Source organism: Micropterus salmoides, unplaced genomic scaffold, assembly GCF_014851395.1.
Source record: "Micropterus salmoides isolate LMB-PRFRI ecotype aquatic unplaced genomic scaffold, ASM1485139v1 Ms_hic_scaffold_1, whole genome shotgun sequence".
Classification (NCBI taxonomy): domain Eukaryota; kingdom Metazoa; phylum Chordata; class Actinopteri; order Centrarchiformes; family Centrarchidae; genus Micropterus; species Micropterus salmoides.
The window spans coordinates 24,386,555-24,409,596 of record NW_024040040.1 but is presented as its reverse complement, the minus strand read 5'-3'; the positions used below and the strand labels follow the sequence as shown (position 1 = coordinate 24,409,596).

Sequence of the window (23,042 nt, the reverse complement as noted above, 5' to 3'; positions counted from 1 at the left end):
GTTTCCGTGGCAACTGACCTTATTCTTTGTTTTATTACCACATCAAAGGGATACTCCTTGTCTCACCTAAGTGTGACATTGTCCAGGACAGCTGAACTTTCAATGTAAAAGGACTGCAGTCTCCAAAAGACTCAAAGCATTTAATTAAATTTAATTAAATCTTTAGTTCCCTGATTACGTTTGCCTCTATTTGAGTAGTTATGTTAACTGTTGTTGCTATCTGTTGTTGATATTAGTGCTGAAAAGAAGTTACTTGTGCAGTGTTTTTATTTTCAGCAAGACACTCCTTCATCTAATGTAATCCAAGCCTTCCTCATGTAACCTGAGCTCCCCCAAGTGGGCGAAATAAGTATTACATGCCCTCGTCGGAAATGCCGTTAAATGTATAAATATCCTGACCAATAATGTGACAATTGTTTCCTGTTACCAAATGCTTAGAACAGTACAACCGTTCAACCATTGAGGTTCGATTGTGGAAAATGTTTGATATAATACGTGCAAATAGATTTCTTTTCTTTAGACATTAAGTTTAGAAAGGCAGTCCCTTGGGAAACCTGAGACGCCCCCTGGGGAACCACGCCCCAGGCAACAAAAGAGCGACACGCGACCTGCTCTCCCTCTCTTTACTTCGCTGTTGGCTCTCTTCCACTCTGTTCTGCTCTCTGGACGCTTCGGCACGCGCCGGCGTGCCGCGCCAGGCAACGCCCTCAGTCGACCAGCGAAACAAACAGGCCTTTGTTCGCTTGAAGCTACACACGTGAAGTGCCGAGACATCGATCTGCCTTCAGTTTGTTTTATTTTCTTTATTTCTTTTGTTTGTTAAAGTTATCAGTTCGTTAAGTTACACTGGACTAATTCAGGAACGACCAAGTTCCATTTTAAGCCTTTTTCGTCGAGCCAACTTCACCGAGGTCAGACCAAGCCACGTGGTCTCGCCAGCTACAACGAAGGAAACCTGCAAACAGCCGAATTGCCAGACGGAGGAGTCGTTTTCAATCAGACACGGAGAACCCTGGAGAATCCCTAGCAAAAAGCCAGGATCGGGCAGCTAGCGTGGGACCCGTGCAACAGGCCAAAAGCAGACTGTCGACAAGCAGTAAGACTTAACACACGTTCTGTGATCAGATGTCCATTTTAACTCCTAAAATCATAGCATTAGTTTACTTTCAGTAGCTCTTCTATGCCGTATGAGTCAAATGTTTCCCACAATCGAACCTCCAGGCTCATTGTTCAGCAAATGTTTATGTTCCCTGTATCCAACCGTCTTTTTATCACCTTAGTTAGAGAATAAATTCACTGTAATATAATCAAGAGCTGTGTGTGTTGCCTATTTATAGTTCCTGCCAAGAGAATTGACCCTTTAGATATGAGACTGACTGACTGATTTAAGATAATTGAGCGATTATTAACTAACTGATCACTAGTAATAATTGTATAATTATTCAAAACTACCTAGAGGTCCGGAGACTCTAGGATTATAACAACTCCGGTGGTGCCCTTAACGAGGAAATTCTGATTTTATGAATTTTAATTCATAATTGGGTATCAATTCTCATAAATTTATTAAAATGCATAAATAATAAATGTAGGTCTACTACATAATGGTGCCCCGTGTGAGGCCTTGTGACATACTATAATAGACTATACACACAGCCCTGATGCAGAGAAGTTATTATTGAGTCCCAGAAAATTTTTCCCTCCAAAATTGTGCCACTGAAATAATTATCGCCCAGTAAGTTGCTCCATAGAAACTCTCCTGTCTTCCCTCTTAACTTAACGTTAGTGATGAAAGTGTGTGTGAGTTTTGACCATGTTCTTTGTTGTGAAATGAAATGCTTTGTGCAACTTGTTTGGCCGCCGGGCCATCATTCTTTGTTGTTCAATACAGAGCTGTAGTGAGCTGAGCTATGAAGGTCCGACCGAGCTAACGCTAAACTGAATGCGTCCCTGTAACGTTACCATTTGAGAAATCTGAGCTAAAGCTACATACAATCTCCGCTGACGAGCGGATGAAATGCCCTTTTGGTTGAGAGAAACTTAACCGATATTGATAATTTTAAGGCCTAATAAGAGGCAGACAGATTACAGTTGCGCTGTGCCAATGTGATTTGTTTGCGGCTATAAATAACAGTCTGACGCGCTGAGCCGTGGATTGTTATGTTATATGCAAAACTCCGGTATCCTGTTGAAATTAGCTACTTCAACAAATACAGCTGCCCGGCAGCGGAGTCACAGGCGTGAAGACGCCGAGTTTAGCCTGTAGCATTGTACCTACCGTGCTAAGTTAACGCTAAATCGAAACTTGAAAGCAAGCTGAGTCATTGAAACAAAGGAGCGAGTCCTTCCCCCATTTTGAGCGGGACTGGTGTCCGTCAGTGTTCTGATTTACTGCCGTTGCTGCAACAACGGTTTGCTAACTGCGTTAGCCTGAAGCTAACAGCTGTTGGGTCCGAGGACCAGAGAGGAAGCCGCTTCTTCTTCTACATTGAGAAATAGGCCGCGCCCGAGGCGTAGCCACAGCTCCCCTACTGGCTGGCGGAATAAATTGCATGCTCTGCATTAAATCGACTTCAGCGTCATCAGTGACAGAGATGAGCGTTTGAATCATCGAGTGAATTAAACCAGACTTTGGTGATAGATCTTATTAACTTGAGACACATAAACCATTGTGTCGACTCTCAGATTAAATTAATAAGGAGTGTTACTCCTTAAGTGTAGGATAGAGCACAGGCTCTCCTTTTTCCTTGAATAATTTTAAAGATCTATTGGGTGTTTGCTTGTAACAAGGTACTGAGCCAGTTTAGTACCCTAACCTAGGATTACACTGAGTAGTTCTGTTAATTTTGATGCAATCTTTTATTCAAAGATTCGCTTTTCTAATTTTGATCCAGCTGTATTTGAATAAAAAGCTTTATTCTCATTACTGCTGCAATATCCCTGATTTTGACTTTGTCATTTTGAAGCTTTTTCTGTAGTGCTATTTTTGATCCTTGCAGGAATAAGATAAATGCAGAATAACATCTTGATTTGAATTTTTGTTAACCTTTTGTTGTTTGGACTGATTGGAATTCTGAAACCTACATTAAGCTTGATAAGTTGAATTGATAGCTTTCCAACTAGGCTTTCTTTAATCCTTGTTCATTATAAATGTGGACTCTGACTTTTATAGCAATTGGAATTTTGATAACTTGATAATTACCAAAGGGTAATTAAAAACCTTCAGTTTAATCAGCTTTGATTTTTAATTTTTTTTATTTAATCCACTTTAATCAGCCTGGGATTTTTGTTAATGTAACTTTGAACTTTGAGTTTATTCTCATTGCCTTTAAACTTTGATTTTTGAAATTTAATTATTTTAATCTCAAATTTTAATTTTTCCAATTTTGAACTTTGATCCTAAAATTAAATTTTTCTCAAACAATTTTTTTTTCAACTTTGATCATTAAGGACTTTGAGCTTTGATTGTCAAGCTAGTTGTAACATGAACTTTGATTTGATCTATAGCATTTAACTTTAATCCCAAGTGTGATTTAATTTAATTTTTCCTATTTTTGCTTTCATCCTAAATTAAAATTTTCAGTTTGGTCATTTAAGTCTGACTTGAAAGTCAGCTTTCTCCAACCTGACATTCCCTTTTTATCAACTAGTAAACACACTAGCTGAAACTGTTTAACTGACTGGCTCAGGTCTGCTGTACCAGCTAACACCTGTAGTCCACTTCTGATTTATTAAACCAAATTGTATAACTGAGTCCATAGATTTGATTTTGATCCTTCTTTTCTTCAGATTCCAGCCTTCCAAATTAACTTAAAGGAACACAGTCAACAGCTCCAGGAAGCTATAGAAGCAACACCCATTTATTTTTGTATTTTTATGCATATCCTCTGAGTTGGCACACTTATTTGTCTTATTTGGACTCACACCAAAGTCCTTTAACCAAACCACTTGAGTACACTTTGAACATGGCAGACCTACGCTTAGTGGCAGCCAGTGGGGGCGACCCACTGGAACACTTTGACTCCATCTTGGCCCACATGACCGAGACCATGGTACCTGGCTACTCAAGCCAACTACAAGGCACCGATGCGGTGAACCTTGAAACAATTTTTGCAGAGCTGGTAACAACTGCTCTAGCCACTTCCTCAAAGGACAAAGCCTTGTCCCAGATGCTAGGAAAACTAGCTATTGTAATGTCTGCCCAGTCTAAGCACACGCACCAGCTTAAACAGCAGCTGGAATTCACCAGGCAGTCACTAAGTGAAGCGGAAGAACGCATCACTGACCTAAAGGCTCCTTGCCACCTCCCACAGGAGGGTGGAGTCGATGAGGAGAAAATTGAGCTGCAGGAAAAGACCAATCAGCTTGAACACTCACTCTTTCAGCAAGAACAGGAGTTAGAGTGGACCAAAAGTAAACTTACAGACACAACTGAATCCCTTGACCAATCAGAAACCCTCCTTAGACAAGCATGGGGGAAATTAAAGAGCTAAAATTACGAGTCAAGGTTTATAGCAAACTTAGAGAAGCTGACCAAAAACGCATGCAAGAAATGCGAAGACAGCTAGAGGATAGGGACAGAGTAACCCAATCCCCGCTACAGCAGGAAAACAAGGAGGAGTTGGCTGATACCAGAAGAGAGTTCCAGCTCTCATGTGAGACAGCCCAACACTCCCTCCTACAAAACACTCCCACCAGAGAGAGACAAGGCTCGCTCCCCTTTGCCAGCCTCAGGAGGATGGTCTCCACGACCACTCCCACAACTGATCCCACAGGATCATATGACAGAGCGCCAGAGAAATAGCCCTCCACCTACTCAGGTGAAGACGGCTTACTCCCCCGGCTGCATCCGCCGCCCACTGCTGACCATGACTTAAGCCCCTCTGACAGGGACTTAGACAAAATCGCTCGCCACATAACACGCTTCGAGCCTGAGGCTACAGGCTCAAATGAGACCAGTATCTACCTAAAAGATATTGAATACTACTTGCGGAAATTCCCTGCTGCCACCACTGACGACAAGATTTACCTGATCAAGGTGACATCTAGTCGAGAGGTCAGCAGCTTTATTGAACGCCAGCCCAGGTATGTCAGACAAGATTATGACTCACTCTGCCAGGCACTGGTGGAGGAATATTCTGACTTGACAGCACAATCAGGTCTAACAGCTGCACTTGCTGTTAAGCAAGGGAGGCCAGAACCTCCTCAGCAGTACTACAACCGACTCAGACAAGTGTACTTTGGTACCAAAAATGAGCCCGATATGGAGGAAGAATTAAACTTCAAATATCTTTTTATCCAAAACCTCCACCCCACTACCAGTCATCATCTGGGTGTGGCAGCCTGCCCACGCACCCAAACCAGTCGACAGCTACAAAAGGATTTGAAAAGCAGAGACTCACCATGACGAGGCATTCTGAGCCCCATGGTGTCCTCACTCTCAGCATCAATTCCCTACAGGTGGAGCCAAAACGAGCCCCTGGTCTTCAAACACCTGCGTCAACCTGCATCACCTCCCAGAATTATAGACCAAGCCAGAAGCAGAGGTGCAGCCTGCCTCAGCAAAATGAGCATGGTCGACGTCACTCAGAGCCATCTTGGTCTGAGAAGAGCCAAAATCTGAGGCCTGAAACCCATCGGCCCAGGTACACGCCCAACCGCTGTGAAACCCACCTCTTTTCACAGAAGGGGGGACACAAGCAGCACAAATCCCAAAACAATTGGGACAGGCGATCTCAGAGAGCTACACTCCAGAGATCCCACTATAGAGACACAAATAGCGATAACACTGAAAGTGAGTCTGACACACCCACTTTTAGTAAGGAGGAAATTACAGCGCTTAAGCGCCTGCTCCAAACCCTGTCCAAACAGGAAGATAAGAAGGCAGAGCACTTGGCCGCAGCTGCTGCAAAGCCAAAGTCCCCTTCTCCTGACACTTTGTCAAAACGACTGACACGCTCACACAGATGGACTGAGAGAACCGCTCCCTCCAGGACACTCCTGGTGGTACAGTCCGACTCAAGAGAGAATCCTCTCACAGAGTCCAAAGCCACTCAGGGCAGTCCGCCCTCCCAACACTTCTTGTGTCACCTGACTGAAAGGGGAGTTTCACGGAAATTCTACCTGCCTGTAACACTTGAAAACACTCTGGTGCAGGAAGCACTTCTTGATTCAGCCGCAGACATCACTGTAATGTCATCAGCCCTCTTCAGGCAGCTACAGGCTATGACCCGCTCCCACAAAGACCTGAGACTACAGACTTGTGACATTGAGGTCCAGCCACTCGGCCCTGAAAACCTCAATTTGACAGCCATGACATTAGTCCACATGTCTATCGGTCCCATGGACCTCATCCACCCGGTGTATGTCTCACCATTTGACGCCATTCCTCTACTCATTGGCAAAGACTTCCTTAACCGCTTTGAGCCACTGCTTGACTTTCAGAACTTGACGATCTGGGCACAGGTGAAACGACCTCTGCCTATCTCACTGTCTGAATACATCACAGAACGAGAAACCCGCCTCTGTGCTTTAGTTACCACCTCAAATGACGCACTGATCCCCAAAACCACTCCACTGGATTGGCCGATCAGCACCGACACTCATGACTGTGAGCTCAGGACTCCAGAGATGGGGCACACGCCTTCTTCCTTGCCTCCTGACCTCTCTAAGAAGTGATCACACTGAGCCTTCAAAGGCTACTGTCAGCCTTTCTTCTTTGCCGCTACCAGCGACTCTGTTCCCACAGGCAACATGACCAATGACAGACAGATGGTGCACAAACTGTCACCGCCTTCCCTGTCAACACTTCACCAGAGCATCCTCCATGACTTTACATAAAGGCATGAGAGGGGGGTCAGACACCACATATTGTATCCTACAGCTGAACTTGACACCAAGTTTACAGCACTAGGCAAACAGGGTGCTGTTAAAGACACACCCCAGCACTCCCAAGCGGATTTGCTCCCCACCCATCCCGCCCTTATGACTTGCGACGCCACCAGAGCCCAGGCAGCAGGCTTGTCTGACAGCCGCCCCTGCGCCACAAATCTCAGTCCCTGACTCTCTTGGTGACTCTGACTAATTCGGCTTCAAACTCTTGATCCCCCATTAGCAAAATGCTCCTCTGCCTTTCTGACGCAGAGCCTGTCTCAAACACTGAGCTTGATTCCATCCCTGGCTTGAAACACCTTTACCTGGTGCGCTCTTCTTTGCGTGTCGTCACGGGCATTCTCTCGTATGTCTCAGACGCCCGCACTTCACCTGCGTTCGTGGTGCCTCAGAGCCACAGGGGGGTGATGCTCATGCACGCCCATGACTCACCTTACAAAAGCCACAAAGGGTTCAGTGCAACACACAATGCACTAAACAAGTAGCATATTGGCCAAACATGCAAAAAGATGTAGCAGACTACATCAAAACCTGTAAGGTTTGCTGCCAGTCTCAACCAGCAAAACCATCACACAGAGCCTCCTTACAACGGAGAGGCATTTCTTTTCCCTTGTTAAAGACACAATTTGACAGGAGGGAACCCCTAACTGAACCAGCCAGAGGAAATAAACATTTCCTCGCAGGCCAAAATAATTTAGACAGCACACAAAGATGCAAAGTCTATAACGACCAAAATGCGTCTCACAACAAGCTCCGAAGGGGGGACAGAGTTTGTCATCACATCTCTGCTCCACTAAGGAAACAGGACGGCCAGAGAACAGGAAGACTTGCACACAAGTTCTCTCCCCACTGGACCGATCCTTCTGTGGTCACAGACAAACATCCACCTGTTCTGGACCGAACCAAGCTTCACAAAAATCCCATGGGACTTGTCGGGAACGATAACGTCCTAATAAATTAATAATTAACAGAAATCCTCAATTAGGGACGATAGCTGCTAGTGGTTAAAAGGTCATTAGAGTTCACGTGCGTGCCTTGTAAAACAGAACTTGGAAGCCAGGTATCTTTTTATTTCGGTCCGCCACCCACAGCTCTAGCCACTATTCTGTGTCTCCCTGTTGCAATTTAAACCTACCACTAAATTACCAGTGGAGGTCTTTAACCAATTAAATTAGAATTTCCAAAAATTTATCACCCACCAGGTGGAGCCGCTCTCAACCTGACCACTTAGTCACAAGTGGGGTTACTGTCTAAATTTATTGTTCCTTATACCAATTAAGAATACCTGCTCCAGAGCAGACATCTTCTTGCAGCAACTGCAGAAATAGAAACCACTCAGAACAGTTCCTCTCAGGACTAAAAGCCGCTTCTTTTAGAAAATTTGTTTTGAAAGGGCTAAGACCCTCAGACTAGACTATTAGCCTAAACCAGCTAAACAACCCTCAAGCTCACTGCAGGTTATGGTTCTGAATATCAAGAATTTCTGAGAAAAATAATGTTGGTCATGCTCACACACGACTTGTCATTTTGTTAAGATATTTGTTTTGCTTCCCAAATTAATTTTCCGCTTTACTTTGTTTCAGGTGATTAAGTAACACAGCAGGCACCTGCTACTTTCAGACTAGCTAATTGGGGTCACCCTAAGTGACTAGCAGAATTAGTAGCCTTAGAAGGACATCAACCTGATCACAGATGTTGTGTTTTGCCACCTGCTCTGCTCTGCTTGACTCCTTCCACCTCACCAGCATCATCAGTACCTGACCAGCAGCTGACCAACACATCATCAGCTCCTGACAAAGTCGACCTGCACCTGACAAACCACACATGTTGTTTCTCATTGCGTCCAAAACGTTACCTATCGGAGGGAACATTTTGGCCGAAGGGGGGACTGTAGTGAACAACGGTGTGGATTTGTGCATTTTACATGGAATAAATGTGGAGCTACCCTAAATTCCTTTCTCCTCCCCAGAGAAGAAGGGAGGGGTCAAAGTTGCTTTCTCTAAGTGCTATCCCGACCATAAAACTGGCACCTTTTTGATTCCGAAGCTGATAACGCGGGGCCTGACTGTTAAACTGACAAAGGGACACGAGCCAGCCATTGGCATCTCCCTGAACAGCCTATCAAAACTGGCCCCCCACACACGTTTCCGTGGCAACTGACCTTATTCTTTGTTTTATTACCACATCAAAGGGATACTCCTTGTCTCACCTAAGTGTGACATTGTCCAGGACAGCTGAACTTTCAATGTAAAAGGACTGCAGTCTCCAAAAGACTCAAAGCATTTAATTAAATTTAATTAAATCTTTAGTTCCCTGATTACGTTTGCCTCTATTTGAGTAGTTATGTTAACTGTTGTTGCTATCTGTTGTTGATATTAGTGCTGAAAAGAAGTTACTTGTGCAGTGTTTTTATTTTCAGCAAGACACTCCTTCATCTAATGTAATCCAAGCCTTCCTCATGTAACCTGAGCTCCCCAAGTGGGCGAAATAAGTATTACATGCCCTCGTCGGAAATGCCGTTAAATGTATAAATATCCTGACCAATAATGTGACAATTGTTTCCTGTTACCAAATGCTTAGAACAGTACAACCGTTCAACCATTGAGGTTCGATTGTGGAAAATCTTTGATTATAATACGTGCAAATAGATTTCTTTTCTTTAGACATTAAGTTTAGAAAGGCAGTCCCTTGGGAAACCTGAGACGCCCCCTGGGGAACCACGCGCCGGCGTGCCGCGCCAGGCTACGCCCTCAGTCGACCAGCGAAACAAACAGGCCTTTGTTCGCTTGAAGCTACACACGTGAAGTGCCGAGACATCGATCTGCCCTTCAGTTTGTTTTATTTTCTTTATTTCTTTTGTTTGTTAAAGTTATCAGTCCGTTAAGTTACACTGGACTAATTCAGGAACGACCAAGTTCCATTTTAAGCCTTTTTCGTCGAGCCAACTTCACCGAGGTCAGACCAAGCCACGTGGTCTCGCCAGCTACAACGAAGGAAACCTGCAAACAGCCGAATTGCCAGACGGAGGAGTCGTTTTCAATCAGACACGGAGAACCCTGGAGAATCCCTAGCAAAAAGCCAGGATCGGGCAGCTAGCGTGGGACCCGTGCAACAGGCCAAAAGCAGACTGTCGACAAGCAGTAAGACTTAACACACGTTCTGTGATCAGATGTCCATTTTAACTCCTAAAATCATAGCATTAGTTTACTTTCAGTAGCTCTTCTATGCCGTATGAGTCAAATGTTTCCCACAATCGAACCTCCAGGCTCATTGTTCAGCAAATGTTTATGTTCCCTGTATCCAACCGTCTTTTTATCACCTTAGTTAGAGAATAAATTCACTGTAATATAATCAAGAGCTGTGTGTGTTGCCTATTTATAGTTCCTGCCAAGAGAATTGACCCTTTAGATATGAGACTGACTGACTGATTTAAGATAATTGAGCGATTATTAACTAACTGATCACTAGTAATAATTGTATAATTATTCAAAACTACCTAGAGGTCCGGAGACTCTAGGATTATAACAACTCCGGTGGTGCCCTTAACGAGGAAATTCTGATTTTATGAATTTTAATTCATAATTGGGTATCAATTCTAATAAATTTATTAAAATGCATAAATAATAAATTTAGGTCTACTACACATGTCAGTGTGAGTTGTGGTTATAGAGGAACAATGTTTTGGAATTAAATAGCGCCACCTAGGGGCGAGTTGCACCAAAGCCAAGTTGCACCAAAGCCAAGGCCCTCAGAGGGGCGTCCCACATTAATGCTCCAAATTTGGTGTAGATCGGCCATTCCAAAGTGAAGATATTACATAATTTCCTGTTAGTAGCGTTTTTCACAAACATTTGTTAACGTATAATTGCGACCTTTTTTGTCGGATCAAAATTTCCTCTACAATTTTCATCAGCTTGGTCCAGAGATTATGTGTGCCACGTTTGGTGTTGATCAGACTTGCAGCTTCGGAGGAGTTAATTAAAATAGGTTTTTCAGTTTTGGTGATGTAGCGAAAAAAAGGTTTAGGCGGAAATGGGCGTGGCCTATACCACGAGATTCAGCTTAATGCCCCGAACGCGTGGATATAAGGTTTTTAATATCCGCCTTTGTAGGCGGGAGTTCCAAGCCCAAACGTGTTGGCCTTGCTTATAGCACCCCCTAGAGGTGGAAGTGTGCAGATTTTTACGCCTGAGTTACTTGCAGGGGCTTGTACCTACCCCATGAGTTTGGCGTCCCTAGCAGTTACCGTCTAGGCTGCAGTAGTGGAATTAATGGCGGAAGAATAAAAATAATTAAAGCTGCAAGCAGCGTTGGGCAGGCCCTCGCACTTGTAAGCGCGTCCGCGTGTGAACCGGCCGAGTTGCATATTCTGGAGCTCTGCCGGTGCGGCTGTGAATTTGTTACGCGGTTATGACGCCGCATGAAGGTGTTATATGTCACTTCCTGTGTCCCCTATGTGGAGCTTCATAGCACTTGCCGCTATGAATATAAATCGGTATTGGCGTGTAGATGTCTGCGGGGTGGGAGAGTTATCAAGCACGTAAAGTTTGTTTCAGATATGAGCATGTACACTGAACAATAAAATAAATTCCTTTTATATTTCCCTGCCTTGTTGTTTATGTGTACATACAGAGGAAGAATGTGAGAACAGCACACATTTCATATTTAGAGCATGGGAGAACAGTGGATACTTTTAATACAGCCCACACCCCTAATACTGTGTAACTATAACAAGTAGAGAACAGAAGAAAAAGATGTTCTTTCTTTACAACTGTCTGCATAGCTTATTCATATTGTGTAATGAATGAAAATAAATAGGCCTACTAGGCTCCTCTCTACTTTGACATTTAAGATTAGCTTGTTTGATCCACCTTCATACACATGTGACATTACTGTACAACTTGAGAAAGGTGAGTTGTTTTCTGCTCCAGCCTGCCTAAAAGAAAAGCGTTTTTGGGATTAAATGGACTTTATTAGCTGCTGCAGTGCAGGATGAACTCAGAATAGACCCATTTCTCACCTTATTATTCTAAATCATGCAACGAAGAAGAAGAAATGCATAATAAATTCTGGGACAAAATCTGTCCACAGCATGTAGTCTGATGAACAAGACTTGTGTTATAGCTGACTTGGGCAGTGAAATGTTTAATTTTTTTAATTCATGTGGTCATAGTTGTCCACAACTCAAATCAGAATATAAGAAGAAATGTTTTATACCACCTCAAGAAGGCTTCCTATCAGAAAGGTAGGAAGGTATTTCAAATGTACAACTGCAGTCCTGAAATCTAAGTAAAGTAATTTCCCGGACATTTTTGTGTTACTTTACTTTTAATAGACGCATGTAACAGGTTTTATACTTCCTGTGAGTATAATCCAATCAATCTTATTTTCATCCTGTATATCCGATGTGTAATTTGATAAATTGTGTTGTATGTCGTGCTCGCATCTCAGAGAAGACTCTGACTGCAACATGCGTCTTTGTAAAGAGAGAAACGGACAGAAAAAGTCTCTAACTCTGCCTGTCAGCTCGCTCTGCTCCGTTAAAACTGAATTTACCATACAGAATTGAATACGAGTGCACTCCAGATTTAGCTGCAGCCAGCTGACCGTGTGCTTCTCTCTATACCGCAGTTCTGTGTCCATGCATGCAGCAAACTGAAAGCACTGTCTGTCGGAGCGTCTACATGAAAAGAGAAGGAAGACATTGCTGGTAGTATTGTCTTCAGAGTTGTTAAACACCTCAGTGCACTGAAGGAAGCCATCTGACTGTGTGAGGGGCAAGATCGCTGATCTCTCCTGTCTGACTGGTCCACCAATAGCAGAGAAGATGACCCCTTGAGTTATCAAGCACGTAAAGTTTGGTTCAGATGTGAGCATGTACACGTAAGTTACAACAACTTCCTGTGTCATGGCGAAGACTTGATCTCTGACGCCACGGACACACCCATTGACGAAAACTCGCAAATAGCACAACTTTTCATCTTCAATGCCTTTAGAAGGCACAGCACAAATTTGAAGTCGGTCGGACTAAATCCCTAGGAGGAGTTCGTTAAAGTACGAAGTGTGTAAATCATCCAAAATGTGACGTAAAATTCAAAATGGCCGACTTCCTGTTGATTTTAGGGCATCGCTCCAAGAGACTTTTTTGTGCGTCTGGACAAGATACACGTACCACAGAAAATTCGTGCACATAGGTGAAACGTGCGGCGGGGGCTGCTTCGTTAAAAGTCACTTCCTGTTGCCAGCAGGTGGCGCTATGACTGTGGGTGAATGTGAGCATGTACATGTGTTCAGGGCGGGACTCTCATCCTACATGTACAGTTTGGTGCAGATGTGAGCATATACACTGAAGTTACAACAACTTCCTGTGTCATGGCAAAGACTTGATCTTTAACGCCACGCCATGGACACGCCCATTGACGAAAACTCGCAAATAGCACAACTTTTCATCTTCAATGCCTTTAGAAGGCACAGCACGAATTTGAAGTCGGTCGGACTAAATCCCTAGGAGGAGTTCGTTAAAGTACGAAGTGTGTAAATCATCCAAAATTTGACGTAAAATTCAAAATGGCCGACTTCCTGTTGATTTTAGGGCATCGCTCCAAGAGGCTTTTTTGTGCGTCTGGACAAGATACACGTACCACAGAAAATTCGTGCACGTAGGTGAAACGTGCGGCGGGGGCTGCTTCGTTAAAAGTCACTTCCTGTTGCCAGCAGGTGGCGCTATGACTGTGGGTAAATGTCAGCATGTACATGTGTTCAAGGCGGGACTCTCATCCTACATGTACAGTTTGGTCCAGATGTGAGCATATACACTGAAGTTACGACAACTTCCGTGTCATGGCGAAGACTTGATCTTTGACGCCACGCCACGGACACGCCCATTGACGGAAACTTGCAAATAGCACAACTTTTCATCTTCAATGCCTTTAGAAGGCAAAGCAGAAATTTGAGGTCGGTCGGACTAAATCCCTAGGAGGAGTTCGTTAAAGTACGAAGTGTGTAAATCATCCAAACTTTGACGTAAAATTCAAAATCGCCGACTTCCTGTTGGGATTAGGCTATGGCTCCAAGAGACTTTTTTGTGCGTGTGGACAAGATACACGTACCACAGAAAATTCGTGCACGTAGGTGAAACGTGCGGCGGGGGCTGCTTTGTTAAAGGTCACTTTCTGTTGCCAGCAGGTGGCGCTATGACTGTGGGTGAATGTCGGCATGTACATGTGTTCAGGGCGGGACTCTCATCCTACATGTACAGTTTGGTCCAGATGTGAGCATGTACACTGAAGTTACAACAACTTCCTGTTTCATTGCGAATCATCGACGCCACGGACACGCCCATTGACGAAAATGCGCAAATAGCACAACTTTTCATCGTCAATGCCTTTAGAAGGCACAGCAGAAATTTGACGTCGATCCGACTAAATCCCTAGGAGGAGTTCGTTAAAGTACGAAGTGTGTAAATCATCCAAAAATGGCCGTAAAATTCAAAATGGCCGACTTCCTGTTGACTTTAGGCTATGGGTTCTTGAGGCTTTTTTGTGCGTCTTGATATGATACATGTCCCCAGAAAATTTCGTACATGTAGGTTGAACGTGAACGAGGGGCTAATTTTTTCCAATTTTCTAGGTGGCGCTAGCGAGTCATTTTGCAACGCCCATGTGCGAAACTTGTAGAATACGAAATTTTTCACCGGTTCTGACATGTTTGCAAATTTTGGTGAATTTTCGAGTATGTTTAGGCCATGTCAGTTGAGCCTACTTTGCAGAAAAAAAAAAAATAATTAGAGCAAATTCAATAGGGACCTCACACGGTCGTGCTCGGGCCCTAATAATCCGAGCAAATTCAATAGGGACCTCGCACGGTCGTGCTCGGGCCCTAAAAAAATTAAAAATAAACAAATAATAGCAAATTCAATAGGGACCTCACACGGTCGTGCTCGGGCCCTAATAAAAATCCGAGCGATTACAATAGGGTTCCCAGCTACGCTGGGAGACGCGATGCCTTGCATTCGCGGGTTCCCAGCTCACTCGGGCTCGGACCCCTAATAAAAATGAGAACGATTACAATAGGGGTTCAAGCCCGAAGTGGGCTGGGAACCCGTGAATGCAAGGTATCGCGGTGCCCAGTACCGCGAAGCGGCTCGGAACACAGAACTTCCAGGATATGTCTACAAGCACTTCACACATACCCTGAAAGTCTCATTCAAATCGACCACTAGGGGGCGCTATAAATGCATCGTAACTGGACATGAAATCATAAAAATCAAGCTATAGCTCAGAAAATGCTTGTCCTATCGTTACAAAACGTAACAATATTGAACCACGTGTGAAATTTTTTTGATGGCGAAAAAGGTATGAACCCGCGAATCGCCATTGCGGCTATATTTATGATTTGTTTTCTGCTGCGCCGGCTCAAATTCCCGTGAGCTGGAATGAGCTAGAAACATGAAACTTGGGGGAATAACTGGAAATGGTGTGCACCAGCTTCCATAGAGATATGAACCCAATCGGCCACATGGTGGCGCTATAATTAACGCTTAAAAATACAAACTTTGAAAGGCCACGCCCCTTACACCGTATTCTGTCCTCACGACTGCTGTCCTGAGCTAGACAGATAGCAAACAAAAACTCCAGAAAACCGTATGTAAGACAGACTGAGGCTTTACTGATGGTCGTTTCTGTAAAACTAAACAAAATACAATACGAAGCATGAATCAGTATACAGCAGACAGTACATATAGCACATATCCATAGAGTATGAACTAAAGATGACCATGTAAATGGTTACATGTGGCGAACTTCCATAAACTTAATACAATAAACATAAACTACTTTTTCATATGTCTATTAACATCTACAATCTTTTCTAGTCACATTTTTACTCACGGACATATCTTTTCCAAGGCTCGATCGAAAGGAAATAACTGTCTTGCGTGCACATGGTATATAGCTCGTTGCTCAACTGAAAACAAAATGGTGGAAGGAAATTATTACCAAAAAAAAAATTAAAACCACCGTCAACGTCCACCGGGGGTCAGTAGTGTCAGTAAAACAGGGATCAGCACACACCGTAAGTCCGATTGACTTGAAATTTCTCACACAAGTGCAGCTCAATGTGCTCTACAAAAAAGCTTCAAGGACTGTTAAGGTCCGCCTAGAGTTTTTTTCCGCCATTTTGAATTTTTTGAAAATCACATTTTTGACATCTCCTCCTAGACCGTAGCTCCGATTGCCACCAAATTTTCAGTGAAACATCATTGGATCAAGCCTATTAAAAGTTGTATAAAGCATGTCGACATCTCAATTACTTTTCAAGATATGGACCAATGAACTTTGAAAGGGGCGTGCCTCTGGACATGAATGACCACAAATCAGCAACCGTAGGGCCAATCATCACAAAACTCACAGGATATGTTCAGATAGGTGCCCCAGATATACCTGGACAGTTTGATGTACATACGTCACTAGGGGGCGCTACAAGCACAAGACAGGTGCTTAGCATTACACAAATTACACTATAAATCCAATATTCATTCTGAAATCATCATAAATCTCTCAGGATATGTCCACATAAGTAAATGAAACATGCCCTGAAAGTTTCATTCAAATTGAACACCCGAGTGCGCTATAAATGCAAACTAACTGCAGGGGATAAAACACAAAACAGGCTACAAAATGCATATTGTTTGTCCAATCAACACAAAACTTGCAGGATATGTCTAAATCAGCACCTCACGCATACCCTGAAAGTCTCATTCAAATCCACCACTAGGGGGCGCTATGAATGCATCGTAACTGGATGTGGAATGATACAAATCAAGCTATAGATCAGAAAATGGTTGTCCAGTTATTACAAAACTTGCAGTATGTGTTTTATAAAAATGTTGAACCGTATGTGTGAAATAATTTTGATATATATTCCGCGATATTGCGGAAAAAGGTATGAACCTGCGAATCGCCGCTTGCGGCTATATTTAGGGCCCGAGCACGACCGTGCGAGGTCCCTATTGAAATTGCTCGGATTTTTTTTTTTTTTTTTTTTTCTGCAAAGTAGGCCCAAATGACATGGCCTAAACATACTCGAAAACTCACCAAAATTTGCAAACATGTCAGAACCGGTGAAAAATTTCGTATTCTACAAGTTTCGCACATGGGCGTGGCAAAATGACTCGCTAGCGCCACCTAGAAAATTGGAAATGATTAGCCCCTCGTTCACGTTCAACCTACATGTACGAAATTTTCTGGGGACATGTATCGTATCAAGACGCACAAAAAAGCCTCAAGAACCCATAGCCTAAAGTCAACAGGAAGTCGGCCATTTTGAATTTTATGGCCATTTTTGGATGATTTACATACTTCGTACTTTAACGAACTCCTCCTAGGGATTTAGTCGGATCGACGTCAAATTTCTGCTGTGCCTTCTAAAGGCATTGACGATGAAAAGTTGTGCTATTTGCGCGTTTTCATCAATGGGCGTGTCCGTGGCGTCGATGATTCGCAATGAAACAGGAAGTTGTTGTAACTTCAGTGTACATGCTCACATCCGGATCAAACTGTACATGTAGGATGAGAGTCCCGCCCTGAACACATGTACATGCCGACATTCACCCACAGTCATAGCGCCACCTGCTGGCAACAGAAAGTGACCTTTAACGAAGCAGCCCCCGCCGCACGTTTCACCTACGTGCACGAATTTTCTGTGGTACGTGTATCTTGTCCAGACGCACAAAAAAGTCTCTTGGAGCCATAGCCTAAACCCAACAGGAAGTTGGCCATTTTGAATTTTACGTCAAATTTTGGATGATTTACACACTTCGTACTTTAACGAACTCCTCCTAGGGATTTAGTCCGACCGACCTCAAATTTGTGCTGTGCCTTCTAAAGGCATTGAAGATGAAAAGTTGTGCTATTTGCAAGTTTTCGTCAATGGGCGTGTCCGTGGCGTGGCGTCAAAGATCAGCTCTTCGCCATGACACGGAAGTTGTCGTAACTTCAGTGTACATGCTCACATCTGGACCAAACTGTACATGTAGGATGAGAGTCCCGCCCTGAACACATGTACATGCTGACATTCACCCACAGTCATAGCGCCACCTGCTGGCAACAGGAAGTGAATTTTAACGAAGCAGCCCCCGCCGCACGTTTTACCTACGTGCACGAATTTTCTGTGGTACGTGTATCTTGTCCAGACGCACAAAAAAGTCTCTTGGAGCCATAGCCTAAACCCAACAGGAAGTCGGCCATTTTGAATTTTACGTCAAATTTTGGATGATTTACACACTTCGTACTTTAACGAACTCCTCCTAGGGATTTAGTCCGACCGACCTCAAATTTGTGCTGTGCCTTCTAAAGGCATTGAAGATGAAAAGTTGTGCTATTTGCAAGTTTTCGTCAATGGGCGTGTCCGTGGCGTGGCGTCAAAGATCAACTCTTCGCCATGACACGGAAGTTGTCGTAACTTCAGTGTACATGCTCACATCTGGACCAAACTGTACATGTAGGATGAGAGTCCCGCCCTGAACACATGTACATGCTGACATTCACAGACAGTCATAGCGCCACCTGCTGGCAACAGGAAGTGACTTTTAACGAAGCAGCCCCCGCCGCACGTTTTACCTACGTGCACGAATTTTCTGTGGTACGTGTATCTTGTCCAGACGCACAAAAAAGCCTCTTGGAGCGATGCCCTAAAATCAACAGGAAGTAGGCCATTTTGAATTTTACGTCAAATTTTGGATGATTTACACACTTCGTACTTTAACGAACTCCTCCTAGGGATTTAGTCCGACCGACTTCAAATTTGTGCTGTGCCTTCTAAAGGCATTGAAGATGAAAAGTTGTGCTATTTGCGAGTTTTCGTCAATGGGTGTGTCCGTGGCGTGGCGTCAGAGATCAAGTCTTCGTCATGACACAGGAAGTTGTTGTAACTTCAGTGTACATGCTCACATCTGAACCAAACTTTACGTGCTTGATAACTCTCCCACCCCGTTATGGAGGACCGATCCTGACACAGTCAGAAATAAATACAGAAATAAATAAATGCTCAATAAATAAATAAGCATCCAATTAAATACACAAAAAAATAAAGTAAATAAATAAATGTAGGTAGTAATTAAATTATACAAGGAGACATAAATGTATATATTTTAATTAGTGCCTTTACTATTCACCTTTGTTATAATTACCTTATTTGTTTATTCAACTTTATTTATTACAAATTTTTTTAATGTATTTATTTATGTGTGTGTTTTAATATTTTTGTCTGTTTTATTCTTCCTTTGTATTTATTTACCTTATTTATTTTCACCCATGGTATTTATTTCTGCCTGTCTTTTTTAAATTTTTGTATGCATTTCTGCCTCATTATGCAAATGAGGAGGGGCTGTGTCTCAAGGGGTCATCTTCTCTGCTATTGGTGGACCAGTCAGACAGGAGAGCTCCTACTCTGCCTGCAGACATCAACGATCTTGCCCCTCACACAGTCAGATGGCTTCCTTCAGTGCGCTGAGGTGTTTAACAACTCTGAATACAATACTACCAGCAATGTCTTCCTTCTCTTTTCACGTAGACGCTCCGACAGACGGTGCTTTCAGTTTGCTGCATGCATGGACACAGAACTGCGGTACAGCACACAGTAACGATGAAATGTGTGCTGTTCTCACATTCTTCCTCTGTATGTACACATAAACAACAAGGCAGGGAAATATAAAAGGAATTTATTTTATTGTTTGGGTACATTATTGTTCAGTGTACATGCTCACATCTGAAACAAACTTTACGTGCTTGATAACTCTCCCACCCCGCAGACATCTACACGCCAACACCGATTTATATTCATAGCGGCAAGTGCTATGTAGCTCCACATAGGGGACACAGGAAGTGACATATAACACCTTCATGCGGCGTCATAACCGCGTAGCAAATTCACAGCCGCACCGGCAGAGCTCCAGAATATGCAACTCGGCCGGCTCACACGCGGACGCGCTTATAAGTGCGAGGGCCCGCCCAACGCTGCTTGCAGCTTTAATTATTATTATTATTTGTTGTCTGCCGCGCCGGCTCAAATTCCCGTGAGCTGGAATGAGCTAGAAACATGAAACTTGGGGAAATAACTGGAAATGGTGTGCATCAGCTTCCATAGAAATATGAACCCAATCGGCCGCATGGTGGCGCTATAATTAAGGCTTAAAAATGCAAACTTTGAAAGGCCACGCCTCTTACACCGTAAGTGTGATTGACTTTAAATTTCACACACAGGTGCAGCTCAATGTGCTCTACAAAAAAGCCTCAAGGACTATTAAGGTCCGCCTAGAGTTTTTTTCCGCCATTTTGAATTTTTTGAAAATCACATTTTTGACATCTCCTCCTAGACCGTAGCACCGATTGCCAACAAATTTTCAGTGAATCATCATTGGATCAAGCCTATTAAAAGTTGTATAAAGCATATCGATATGTCAATTACTTTTCTTTGAAAGGGGCGTGGCTCTGGACATAAATGACCACAAATCAGCAACCGTAGGGCCAATCATCACAAAACTCATAGGATATGTTCAGATAGGTGCCCTAGATATAGAAGTCGGACTGATAGAGTTATAAAGAGAAAAGATTCAGTCCTGCCTGTGTGTTTCCTCCCAAGTAGGCGATGCTCCATATGGCCTGGATGAGCTCTGATCCTGCCTGGTGTTTCCCCAGAGGAATCTCCAGACGAGGAGTGTCGCTGTACTGGATCACAGCCACCTACAGCAGACACAAAGCAAAGTAGGTGCTGTGCAGGTTTACTCATATTCTGTGGCAAGCTGGGTACGGACACAGATACACCAAGTTCTTGATTTGACAGGAGGAAACAATCAGGTGATAGTACTGAGACTGGCCATGAACAGACTCCATAGGTTCAAACATACAGACTCCTGTGGTACCTGTGTGTAGTGGGAACTGATGTCAAATTTGCTGCTGATGTTGACAAGCCACTGCTTGGCCGTGTCGAAGTCAGAGAAGCCAACACTCCATGAGCCATCAACAATGTAGACCAGGTCATTCACAGCTGTGCTGCAGCCTACACACACACACACACACACACACACACACAGTGATCAAAGAGAAATATCTTAAACATACAGACTGATATAAACTGAAATTCTGCACTTCCCATTACGTTTCAGACTCGAGGTCAGTATCTGACGCTGTCATCATTTTAACCGTGAAATATATCATCCCAAATCAGACAAACAGAGCGTCCTTCAGGTATGGAAGTGTTGCTATTTGCTTGTGTTTTCACGTGGTGCACTTTGTTGGGCTCTGTATAACAGTCATCCCTACCTGCTCGGACATCGTCCACCTCTACTGCCTCCAGGGGGGTCAGGAGCAGTACTGCACTCCATACTGACCACAGCAACATGGCTCCGTAGGAGAGCGGTCTACCTCGGTCCAGCCCAACCTGGCTACTGTATTAGTGTTAAAAACAGCAAAGATAACAGTTGTGGATATTCATGATGCCAGATGTTGATTCCTAATGTGTTTGGTAACCTCCCAGCCTTTCATCTAGCACCACGTCTTTAGTACATTCATAGTCCAGACAGGCTCAACCCTGTTTACAATAACTGACAATAAAACAATGTTATGTGTTGTTTGACTTAGTGACTTAGTGAGTCTAAAATGTGTGAGACAACGAGAGAGAGAGAAAGGAGAAAGGTCTACGTCTGCTATCTGTTTCAGTGCAGATACATACTAAAGCTGAACTAAATACCCACACATCTGTCAGCCCATCATGGCTGCTTTGGCCTCTGATGTTTTCAGTCTCTGTTTGCAGCTCTGCATGTCTGCTCCCAGCAGTAAATCCAAACACCTCTCTCACTTATGGAATGCATACAGGAAAGGGACATTTAGTCTTTACGGGCTCTTTAGTTCGTTGAAGTATTTGATCATGGAGATCTTTAAAGAGAAATTTAACACCAAGCTGAAAATGATTATTATCTTTGACGTTTCGAATCTCTTGCTCTAAAATCTGCTCTGTTCGGGTGCGCTGCATCTGAAGCAGTGACGTCAGTGTGCAGGAAACACTTCTACACAGGTGTAACAAGGTGAGAACTGATTTCAGCCCAAACTGTTGCTCTTTAAGTTTTGACTACTGAATTACAGCATGCAAGTGTAATAGCTCACATCATGTCCAAACAATGACATGCTGTACACATTATAACGCATACAGAGCTAATACAGTGTGTTTCTTTCCAACAGTCAATGAATAGACTGTTGTAATGCTACGATGGCACATATGATCATATGATATGATCATGCACAGAATGACAGTGTAACTGTGGTGGTGGGATGGAGGGGTATATTTTCTGTTTCTAGTTGGTTATATCTTATTTCACCATTTTTATTCTGCTCTTCACACTCCACCTTTTTTAGAGTTTCCTCACTACTTCAGTCTGCTCACCTTGCTTTTCCCTTCACTTATCTTTTTTCCACACACCTACTGTCACTGCAGATACACCTGCTAGCCCCGCCTCCTCCTGTCTCTCTCTCTCTGTATGTGTTTGCTCTGCTGACTTTCTCCACCAGAAGGATGTTTTAAAAAGTCGCCAAAAAGACTCAGAAATTGTCTTTTGGATTTTTGTCTTTGGTATTCTGTTTTCACAGCAGCAGGTGCACCACATGTGGAGGAGTATCATTAATAACAAAGCCTATCGAAATAATCAAAACCAACGTGGTACCAAATGACATCTGCACTGGTGTATTCACCACACCTGTCGTTTCCTCACCACTGTGCTTCCTTCCTCCTCCTCTCCCCGGTAAAATGCTTTTGTGAGCTTCCATGTTGTGCCATGCAACATATGGTCTAGTAGTGTGTTTTCTGTGGAGCTCTCCCTGTGTTCATTTTGCTGCTCAAACATGGTTCCACTGACCACAAGGCTGGGCTGGAGAAAATAACAACGTGAGCACTCTGCTGGGATGGGAAAACAGAAATCTAAACATGGCTGAGAGGGCTGCAGTGTGCTGGCAGAAGCAATAAAGACAGGGGAGGATCAGTGCAGCTACCACAAGCTTTCTTATGGAAAGTATCCTCCCAGTACTCCTCTTTTTTCTCTTCCTCTCTTGTTTAACTTGCTATTATAGAACCACATCTCACCAATTTACTTCCACATGTAACTTGTT

The 23,042-nt window shown here is 43.5% G+C and overlaps 1 protein-coding gene across 1 annotated transcript in view; it reads right to left on the bottom strand.

Moving 5' to 3' along the window:
* The window catches only part of LOC119918435 (collagen alpha-1(XXI) chain-like), a 101,111-nt gene extending 79,784 nt beyond the window's left edge, over window positions 1-21,327 (bottom strand). Inside the window, exons 1-3 of the mRNA XM_038739223.1 lie at window positions 21,207-21,327; window positions 20,807-20,943; window positions 20,508-20,627 (exon numbers count right to left, since the gene is read on the bottom strand). Of these exons, the coding sequence (XP_038595151.1) occupies window positions 20,508-20,627; window positions 20,807-20,943; window positions 21,207-21,285 (336 nt within the window). The 5' untranslated portion in view covers window positions 21,286-21,327. The remainder of the gene's footprint in view (window positions 1-20,507; window positions 20,628-20,806; window positions 20,944-21,206) is intronic.
* Window positions 21,328-23,042: the final 1,715 nt, after the last annotated feature.